The sequence below is a fragment of the Seriola aureovittata genome, chromosome 13 (genome assembly GCF_021018895.1).
Source record: "Seriola aureovittata isolate HTS-2021-v1 ecotype China chromosome 13, ASM2101889v1, whole genome shotgun sequence".
NCBI classification, from domain to species: domain Eukaryota; kingdom Metazoa; phylum Chordata; class Actinopteri; order Carangiformes; family Carangidae; genus Seriola; species Seriola aureovittata.
In genome coordinates, this window is record NC_079376.1 from 3,792,501 (window position 1) to 3,803,096 (window position 10,596).

The window sequence follows — 10,596 nt, forward strand, 5'->3', positions numbered from 1 at the left end:
GTCGGTACAGAATGGTGAAGGGCTTGTCCCTGCAGGCAGGGTTCTCAGCTGAACACATGCACTGACTGCAGGAGGAGACACAGGGATTCAATGTTACTGTGTGTGTGTGTGTGTGTGTGTGTGTGTGTGTGTGTGTGTGTGTGTGTGTGAGAGAGATGTGTGTGTGTGTGTGAGAGAGATGTGTGTGTGCGCTGATGAAGATTCACCCACACAGAAATGTAAAATATGTCATATACAGTATGTCCCTGTATTATTATCATATATATACATTTACATATATATGAAGATATAAGTTTATAACGTACATGAAATACAGAGTAAAATATGTAAATATATTATAACTATCTATACGATGAATTTTTATATATAGACATTTGTTAACGATATAATTACAACAACATGCTTTATAACTTTTTATAGAAATTTATAAAAAACATATTAGTTTAATTATATTATAAGTTAATGACACATGAAACGCTCATAGTAAAATTTCTATATGTTTATGATACAAATATCTGTGATGTGATGAATTTTTATACAACATGTGTTCTATGTAAAAATTATGAGTTAACATGTTAAAAAATCTATATGTTTATATGTTTTTCTTATTAATTTCTCAATCATTTGAAACATTCTGGGAAAGTGTCTCAGTCTTAAAGAAGTTCCAATTTCTAATAGGTTTCATAATTTTTACATATATGCCTGTATAAAGTAATAATGTATATTTCATATATGGAAACACAATATATATATATATGCACATATATTACATTTTGTATTGACGGGAAGAACTCACTTGTCACTGACTTCGATGTAAGGAGAGTGACACTGTAAAGGATCCAGGCATGTGTAGCCTCCCTGGAAATTGAAACATACTTGTGCTGTTGTACAGGTGTTGTTACCAGTGTCACATTCATTGATATCTTCAAAATCAAACACACAACAGCCAGAGTCAGTTAAAACAGCATCATCATCATCATCATCATCATCATCATCATCATCATCAGAGAAACAACATTTCATGTATAAAACATCAGTACAGTTAGTGAGAACGACTGTGACTGGAAATGGTACAAAAGAAAAACAGAGAGAACATTATATCACAGAGAAAGTCAACGCTTGTTTTAATCATTAGCTGATCTAAAAACTGATCAGTAAAGACGCCAAACACACGTGCAGATCATTTAAATACAGGCTTAACTTTAACCCTCCTGTTGTTTGACCCGTTTTCAAATGTTTTTACATCAGAAATCTGTTTTTCTTTATCGTTAATTGCCTGAAAATAACATGGATGATTCCTCACTACACTTTTTGCAAATGTAATTAATGATTTTTTTTTTAATTTTGGGTGTTTTATTCAAGTTTAAAGCACATGTTCCTCTGATCGAAACTATAGTCAAAATTGTTCAGAATTTAGTTTTATTAAACTTGAAAATATTTACGTTTATTGACAAAAAAAGTCAAAAAAACGGAAAAGGTGTGATGTAATTATTGGGTAATAATTCTATACTTCATGTTTTATAAACAGTCAAACAGATCGGGTCAGTTCTGATCCTGGAGGGGAAAAGTTGCACGAGACAGTACGAGGGTTAAATATCTTCAGTGCAGATTTAACCAGATAAAGACCTCAAACAAAACACATTGCAGGTGACAGATGGAAAATATATGTTTCCATTCATATGTGTCAGTTACTGGACAGCAGTGACTTTACCTTCACAGCTCCGGCCGTCCTCGTAAACATAATATCCAGGTGGACAGATGCAAGAGAAAGAGCCAGGTGTGTTAGCACATCTGTGCTGACACAGAAACTCAGAGAAGCTGCATTCATCCAAGTCTACAGGGAGTAAAAACATCTGGATCAATGCTGGTCAGAGACAGACCGAGAGGAGAAGCACCCAGCGGTCAGCAGACAAACACACACATAGTGTTAATGAAATAACGTGTTGTATTGTCAAAGGATCTAGAAATGTGTCTAGATATGAAATGTATATTTTCACTTCCTTAGAAGGACAACATGCAGCAGGGTGTAAACTTTAATAATAGTTACATGTGTAGGGAAACTGTGAATCGGTTTTATTCCACTGTTGGATGTTTGGAAGCTGCTCTGAGGACAGACTGTATGAAAGTCATAAAAATGCAGATTTTCATGTAGAAATGTGTTTTCTTTAAATCCTAAGATCACGATCAGCTGTGCTGCTCACCGATGCAGGAGGTGCCGTCAGACGCCAGCTCGAATCCCTCGTCACAGTTACACATGAAGGAGCCGTAGGTGTTTATGCAGCCGTGACTGCACGGGTCATCCTCACACTCATTCACATCTGAAGCAGAAACAGTCGTCAACAGTGGCTCTGTGTGTGTGTGTGTGTGTGTGTGTGTGTGTGTGTGTGTGTGTGTGTGTGTGTGTGTGTGTGTACCTTGACAGGTCCTGCTGTCTGGGTTGAGGATGAAGCCGGGGTTACAGGAGCAGGAGTACGAACCGGGGACGTTGGCGCACAGCTGTTGGCAGTAACCATAGCGACATTCGTCAATGTCTGGTCAAAAAAGAAAAAGAAAGATTGATTATGAACCAAAACATTTAGATATATTTACTGTTATATTATCATCTGCACAGCTGATGGATCTGGAAGAGCTGTGCTGAGCTGCTTTACTGCTCCAAACCTGAAGAGGGCGCTGTTGTGCTAGAGCAGAGCTGCAGCTGCCAGAGGTCACGGGGTCAACAGTATTGACTTTACTCCATTGTCCAACAGCGCTTCCAAGAAATAAGTCATTCATTCATGGAAGTACTTGATATCCCATATTTAGCCACAGACTCATATCTTTACAGTAATTAAACCAAAGTGGAATAGACCACTTTATTTGGGCCATTAACCGCAAATCATGTGTAATCCACTTCAGTGCCAGAAACTTTTTCCGCCGCTTCGAGGCGGCAGTTACTTTCATTACAGTTTAAGAGAAAATCCATCTGCAGAAAGAAGAGAGTAGAAACCTGCCTGATAGAGATAAACCATCTCAATCAAGAAATCGCTCCATAAACTGTCATTTACTGTCACCAGGTCATGACTCTGCCAGCAGGGGGCGATACCACGTCTCCTTCTTGAAGCTGATTTTAAAACCTTATAGACTTGAGACTAAATTCACATCATCATTTCACACCTCCATGTTTTTTCACTGTTTAACCTCCAGATTCGTTTTCCACAAATCTTGTGAGTACAATGTATTCTTGCAGCAAGTTTTCAAATGTCAGAGCGTCCCTAAACGCCCCACAGTTTGAGTGATGTTTCCATATATGTCACATATAAGAGGATTTATTATTATCATATACAGACATCCTCTGGATATATGAAGATATAAGTTTATCACATATATGAAATATGCAAATTAAAATCTATATTATGATTTTTTTTATATGGGAAAAAATGTTATATAGGATCAGGATTATATATATATTTAATTTATATATTCTATTTTTACAAATATATAAGATTTCTATATGTTATATATGTTTTTCTTATTAATTTCAAACATGTTTATCTTCCATTTCTGGGAAAGTGTGTCACACTTGTTCCATAATATCAATATATATTTACAGGCTTTGGGATAGACATATATATAATATATATCTACAATATAAACATAGATATTCGTATGGGCTAGACATATGTGTCAATATATGAAATTGTTCCTATTTCTTTTAGGTTTCATATATAATTTTTACACGTGTATATTTTACATATATTTCACACATGGAAATTCATGTACACACATTATATGTGCGTATGGGCTGTTTCTGAACTAACTGATATAATAATGGATTATCTTCCTCAAGCTTTTGATGAACTGACTGAAGTCAGCAGGTTAAACTCCTTCACGGTTCATTTTTAACGCTGGAAAAGCCTCAGTCACTCACCCTGACACTGTCCTCCAATCAGCCAGTATCCCTCAGTGCAGGAGCAGGTGTAGCCACCTAATGTGTTGATGCACACCTGGGTGGGGTTACAGTGATGGGAGTTTGTCTCACATTCGTCAATGTCTGCAACAGAGAAGAGGAGATTAACTCAGCAAGAAGGTCAGAGGTCAAAGTGTACGACAGAGCTAACTGGCTTTAAACCTGAGTCACTCTCTAATTTGATAATATTCTGATTAAATCTGAATTCATTCATGTTACTAATATGAACATAAATCAACAAAATCACAGCTAAGAGCTGAACTAAAAAGTTAAAAACTAGGAGCATCATCAGTGTAAAGAGCGGGATCCAAAGGACTGAGAACACTTTTCCATTCGCTTGAATGTGTTTCAGTGTCATTATATTAGATGGCACACATGGTTTTTCTGTTTAAGTTCCACAGTCCTTTAAAGCGACGTGAAAGTGACACCTGGAGCTTTTCCTCTTAACGACACTCAGGAACATGACACAGAAATATTTCCTCCGGTGGGAAGAAATCATGAGAAACGTCGCACAATCAGCAATTATTTCTCAGTTCTTCTTTAGTTCTGCATCGACTTCATGTTGTTTTGACCACAAATCACTTCTCAGCTTATTGTTATCCAGCACATATAAAACTTTATGGCCGTGTATTTGCATTATTTCCTCTGCTAACAGTCTACAGACTGACATGCACTGCAGCAGCTGAGGGTGAGAGGCCTTTGCTCTAACGCACATCCACCAGACGTGAAATTTTTCCTGTTGGCTTGAGCAGTGTTTGTTTCTCCAGCTCTCAGGTTTTCACCACCCTGTGTTTGAAAAACTCTTAGCACAACACTGCACGTATCAATACACTATCAGCTTACAATTGTTTTCGCTCAGGATTACAGATTTCTCCGATTACAATCTGAATTCCTCTGACGCCCCTGGAGCAGCTCACACACTTCATCATAATAGCCACATTTCCTTATGAGGATATGACATATCAAAAATTCCAGCCCCTGTTTATGGTTCTCAGACTATGAAGTCACCGATCTGCAGAAAAACCGGTGGGGGGAAGTGGGTGGGAGCTTTGTTTGACTAAGGTTTGACTATGATAAGCGATAACGTCTGTCAGTGGGACCGCTGCCCTTTGTGCCAACTTGGACCACTTGTCCTGCAGGGGGATGGTGGTGGGGGCCCAGGGCGTTGGGCCCCCGGCCAACAGCTACACGGCCCCCGGCACCTGCTTGTCGTTACCAGTCAAAACCTCTCTGAGTGGCCCTCAGCTGCACCCCATGTGCAGCCTTCCTGCAGATCTCCAACATACACACACAAAGTGCAGCAGTGTTTCAGTTCAGCTCCTTATATAGAGCGTTTCATGAGCTGCTCACGAGCTTCGGGGTCACGCCGAAAATCCCGATCCAGCCTCAGAGAAGACATGACAGATGGGATTGGGTTTGAAATACCTGAGCGTCGGTCACCAGGAGGAAAAGGGAGAAAACTTCACAGCTGAAGGATCCTGACGCCAAATTTATACACAGACTGATTCAAAGTTGCCTGTCGTGCATTTCTCAGTTTATCCGATGGGTTTTATTTTATTTTATAAGCCCACGAGGTTGGAAATGTTTCTCAAGCCACAGATGAGCGTGTAATCCTCCAACCCGAGCAAAAACATGAAAATACCCCAAACTCAAGTTATGAGCGGAAATGAATATTACAGTCCCGTGGGAATGAAAAACACTAGACGAGATAGTATCTGAACTGCAGAGGCATCATGTGGTGTGTGTGTGTGTGTGTGTGTGTGTGTGTGTGGATCTACCTCCTGCTGAAAGGCTCAGATCACCTACAACACAGACACATGTTCTCTCATCTGTCGCTATTAGAGCAAGTCAAGCATTTAGCACTAAATGCTAACATGCCATCAATGACAACAATGCCATGCTAATGTTTAGCAGGTGTAATACTTAACATTCACCATTTTTATTTAGCATGTTAGCATGCTAACATTTGCTAATTAGCATTGAGGTCTAAAGCTATTTTCATAAGATAACATAACATAAGATAATACCACAGTTTTCAGAACAACCTCAGCTCTTTAGAGGCGCTGTGTAAAAAGATCATTTGCCCCAAATGCTGAAAAAATTGACGCCCAGTTTTTGAAATTCTTAAAATCTCTTTTTAGACTTGAATTGTTTTGGTGCTTGAAATGAGTTTATCAAAGTCTTAGGTTCCTGAAAAATAGAACAATATACCAGTAAAATAGGAGATAAATGTAGAATAAATGTCTAAAATGAACCAAATGTTAGAGGCCGGATTATTGGCCTTCTAGTTTCGGCTGAGAGTCACATCTGATCTTGTAAGAATATGAACCGGAGATTAGAGAATCCACAAAGAATACATGCAGCATATTTCAAGGCAATTCATCCAATAGTTTTTGAGATATTTCAGTCTGGAGGAAAGTGGTAAAAAACCTCGACAGCAACATTTCTCTCCAGAAACAGTGTCATTTCTCTGCTCCAACAACTCTGGCATGAACTCTAACACTGACTGCAGCCACATCTTATCACCAACATCAGTGGCCGACCTCAGTAATTCTCTTGTGGCTGAATGGGAGAAAATCCCTGCAGCCAGGCTCAGAAATGTCTTGTGAAAAGTCTTCCCACAAGAGTGCAGGTTACAGTTTGTCTGCACGAAGCACGAAACCGCGAAAGGGAGAGAGAAATATGCCTTTCTGTAATTTGGATGGATTACAGAAATTACAGAAAGAGGCGGTTAATACTGTGATTCTAAAATGCAACTGCTGTGCTATCCGGCCTCGTAAAAACTAAGCCACAGATGCATAAACACAAACCTCTCGGGCTAATTTCTGCTATTGTTCTGTCAGACTGGTGCCAGTAGTGACACTGATGGAGCACAGCGTCATTAACTGAGAAACAAAGCCATGTTTGTTACAGGTTCAGACGGGAAGTCACAGTCTGTGTAGTTTCTGCCCCATAGCTGCATCAATCAACAGCCCATTACATCACCACACACACACACATACACACACACACACACACACACACACACACACACACACACACACACACACACACACACACACACACACACACACACACACAGCAGCAGCCTTCAGGGGTGTATGGACTCATTAGGATTGGCCCCCACAGAGACAAGCCTGTTCTCCAGGACCGGCTCGGGCACAGATCTGGCAACAAATGACCTCATGTTTGGCGTTGTGATGGTGTAGTTTACCCAAACAAGGTTGTGAGCGATTCCCTGACCACACTGGGGCAATTATGTTAAGATGTATTTAAGACAGCTGGGAGTGGAGTGGGGGGGGGGGGGGGGGGGGGGGGCATTTAGTGTTTATCTGACAGCTGGGATTTCTTGCAGCTGTGAAATGCAACAGAATCAGAGAGCAAACATGTCCTCAGTGTGAGGAGTCGAGGACCCCCGTGCTGCGGGAGGGCGACGGCAGACAGGCCGCTGCACCAGAACACATCTGATTCCCACAATCTTTAATCACTGACCCCCCCCCCCCCCCCCCTCATCTTAGAAACAGCGGGAGGAGACAGATGTTGAAAACAGCTGCAGCAGAAGACGGAGAGTGAGGTTTGTTTTTCAGCAGCGTGACCGTGTTGACGGCAGCGCTGCTCCGTGAGTCCAAACAGAAATACCAGCACTTATTAAAAGCATTACAATGAAACTTTGCACCAATGATCACGGTCCCCAGAGGATGAACCTTCCTGACTTCTCCTCCGGCGCCACCATCAGCTTGTTTTTCTTTGTTTTTGAGTGAATAATCTTCATTAACTCTCAGATCTCTGTGAGTTTTACAGACATTCATGTCTCGTGTTCCCCTCAGGAGGAGTCGTAATAACTTGGATCCCTCTGTTCATCAGCTCAAGAGTCCAGTCCTTTTGTTTAGTGACAAAATAAACTCATAACTAATAAGATAATAACATCCCCATCTGGATTAAGATGTGAGCAGTAAACATTACATCTTCTAAACATCCGCATGTTAGCGTTTTCCTCAGACACTATTATGTCTCTGTACAGCCTCGCAGAGCTGCAGACTCTTAATCTGATCTTCCTCGCGCATTTTCTCATGAACCATGGGATATATTTTTTTTTTCCTACATCCTCGGGCCCCTGAAAGTCAAAATAAAACAACGTGAGACAGAAGAAAAGTGGCAGCATGTGCAGCCTGGAGTAGACACAGCTCCGTCCCGCTCTGCAGCCGCTGTGTTTGCAGATTTATCAAACTGACCTGAGGCCCGTTGGCTGCGTCCACCGGCTGTGATGAATGGGAGCACTCGCTGACCCAGTGTCAACAACCAAGAGAGGACAACAGGAAACAATGAGCACGAATGAGACCAACAGGATTAAAGTTTGCAGCAACAACAACAGGATGTGATGAGTGTTTGTGCACTCGTCTTATTCGACCTGGACTATAACGAACATCTGAGCCCGTCACATGTCGGAGCTCTGTACTGACGCACAGCGCTGAGGCACTTGTACTTAAACGTTTCCATTTTATGCCACTTTATATTTCTGTCACAACATTTCAGAGGGAAGAAAAACCTTTTATCCAGCAGCTGCAGTTATTGGTCACTTTACATCAGCCTGTGAAACATAAAGCATTGTTTAAAAAAAAAAAATGAATCCAGCTGTTGCTGTTCCAAACTTCTCTGGCTTGAAATCTCTTACAAGTGTCTAGCTGGGGCTCCGTGTCAGGATGCAGATGCCCGTGGGTCAGGAGGAGGCAATTCTTCTCTAAACTTTTTCACATGGTTTTGTTTCAGTGTCTTTTTGGCCCAAAGAAGCAAAAAAAAAAAAAAAAAAGACCTTATTAAGCAGAAAGAATCATTTCTCCATCAGAACTCCATTGTTTTTCCTCATTTCCTACCTCATTATCATGTTAAAACTCCCCTAATTAACCAGGTGACACTTTGGAAGCGACTCAAACCCGCTCGACAGTAAAACGCTGCAGACACACTGATGCATCAGTATCAACACTCCGACACAATCCTGATCCTGTGTATCAGCTGATCAAGTGCTTTTACTGTTGAATCTTTCAGTGCAGCTGCTGATGATTCTGATTCACCACTGAAAACAGAAGGGTATGTCTGCAGACTCTCACTCACCGTTACAGGTGCCGTCCTCTGCAGCAGTATATCCCAGGAGACACTGCGCGGTGCTCCTCACTCTGGGGTAGCTGGGCTCCACAGATCTGGGGCCAGCGGGGAGGAAGGTGTCTGAAAATCCCGCCGAGGTGTCCGGGTAGGCTGGCTCGGGCAGCCCCGGGGTGTCCGGTCTGTAGGGCTGGTTGTACAGGGTCCTCGGGATGCACAGGTAGCCTCCGTTCTGGTTCACACAGCGCATGTCTCCCCGGCAAGCATCTGGCAGGGTACGGCACTCATCCACATCTGGAACACAGAGCGGTGCGCCGATAAGGACATTCCTGCATCCAGAACATCTGTGCGCGCGCGATTCATTTACTTCACACTCTGTCGGCTTGGAAACTTGATCAAAGAGTTTCCCTGACAACGAGCTCAGAAGTGAACTTTTCACATTAAAAGACGGTAGAAGTCACTCACCTATACACTGTCGAGCCCTGCGGTCATATGCGAAACCTTCTGTGCAGGTCTGTGGAGACATGATCGAGATGAGTGACCATGTTCAGTCCGTGTTATCTGGAGCTATAAACTGTTCATGCAGCAGGATTAACTACAAGTTTGATCCTAACACGTTCTTCCTCTTTACATTTGGACTTTCTGGCTGTTTAATCACAGCTTCATCAGAACCAGATGGCACAGCAGCAACGTGACCATGACCTTTGTCTATATGAATGAAATCCCTTGGAGCGTGAGCTCAAGTGAGGGGAAGGTGCCGTGTTACCTGTCCGTGTCCGGGCTGGATACAAAGCAGAATAAATACCAGAGCTGCCAACATCCTGCAAAGAGGGAATTTCAACTTTTTAAACTGTGAAAATCCAGGAACTCTGGTGCGTATTCATTCAAACACATAACTGAGAAGAAGAAAAACCAGCTCAGTGAGTCGGTTCCGCAGAGGTAGAGGATTAGGAGGAAAAGAGAAGATTACTGACCTTGCAGAAGAGGAAAACCTGAAGCCACGTATTTCAAAAAGCATGGTTTATAGTTTCTATTGAGCTCCCTCTCAAAGGAAAGAATTAGACGACCCGTAAATTCTCCCCAAATCCCCTCGCCTCTCCCCAGCAGGGCTCTCACCACCCCCCAACTATGCGCCTTTACGCGAAAGCCGACAGCAGGTTTTCATTAAGCGCTGTCTGCTCGAGCTGAAGCTTCGGTGCATTGACCAAGTGTTGCAGGAATGCCTTTTCAAAATGGACTGTGCCGTCTCTGCCCCACTCTGTCGGCTCTACAGATTATTTAGCAATGCAAATTGACGGGCCCCCTCCGAGCACTTCCACAACAGCTGGATTCAATCAGGGAGAGCCAGCCCCCTCCGGTCAGAGCGCGTAGAGACAGCGGCCCCACAGCGGCGCACTCCCTCCAACAGGCGGCTGCTGCTGCTGCTGCTGCTGCTGCTGGGCTGTTGGGGGGCAAAAAGGCATAAAGCATACACAGTGACAGTGCCTGTTTTCCAAAGATATAACCCCCCCCCACACACACACACAACTCCTTCCCATACAGCTGAATAACTC

At 42.5% G+C, this 10,596-nt stretch overlaps 1 protein-coding gene across 1 annotated transcript in view; it reads right to left on the reverse strand.

Moving 5' to 3' along the window:
- Window positions 1-10,500, reverse strand: part of fbln5 (fibulin 5) — a 12,360-nt gene extending 1,860 nt beyond the window's left edge. Inside the window, exons 1-10 of the mRNA XM_056393198.1 lie at window positions 10,018-10,500; window positions 9,810-9,864; window positions 9,509-9,557; window positions 9,056-9,337; window positions 3,908-4,030; window positions 2,415-2,531; window positions 2,202-2,318; window positions 1,712-1,834; window positions 797-923; window positions 1-65 (exon numbers count right to left, since the gene is read on the reverse strand). The exon at window positions 1-65 is cut by the window's left edge and continues 131 nt beyond it. Of these exons, the coding sequence (XP_056249173.1) occupies window positions 1-65; window positions 797-923; window positions 1,712-1,834; window positions 2,202-2,318; window positions 2,415-2,531; window positions 3,908-4,030; window positions 9,056-9,337; window positions 9,509-9,557; window positions 9,810-9,864; window positions 10,018-10,061 (1,102 nt within the window). The 5' untranslated portion in view covers window positions 10,062-10,500. The remainder of the gene's footprint in view (window positions 66-796; window positions 924-1,711; window positions 1,835-2,201; window positions 2,319-2,414; window positions 2,532-3,907; window positions 4,031-9,055; window positions 9,338-9,508; window positions 9,558-9,809; window positions 9,865-10,017) is intronic.
- Window positions 10,501-10,596: the final 96 nt, after the last annotated feature.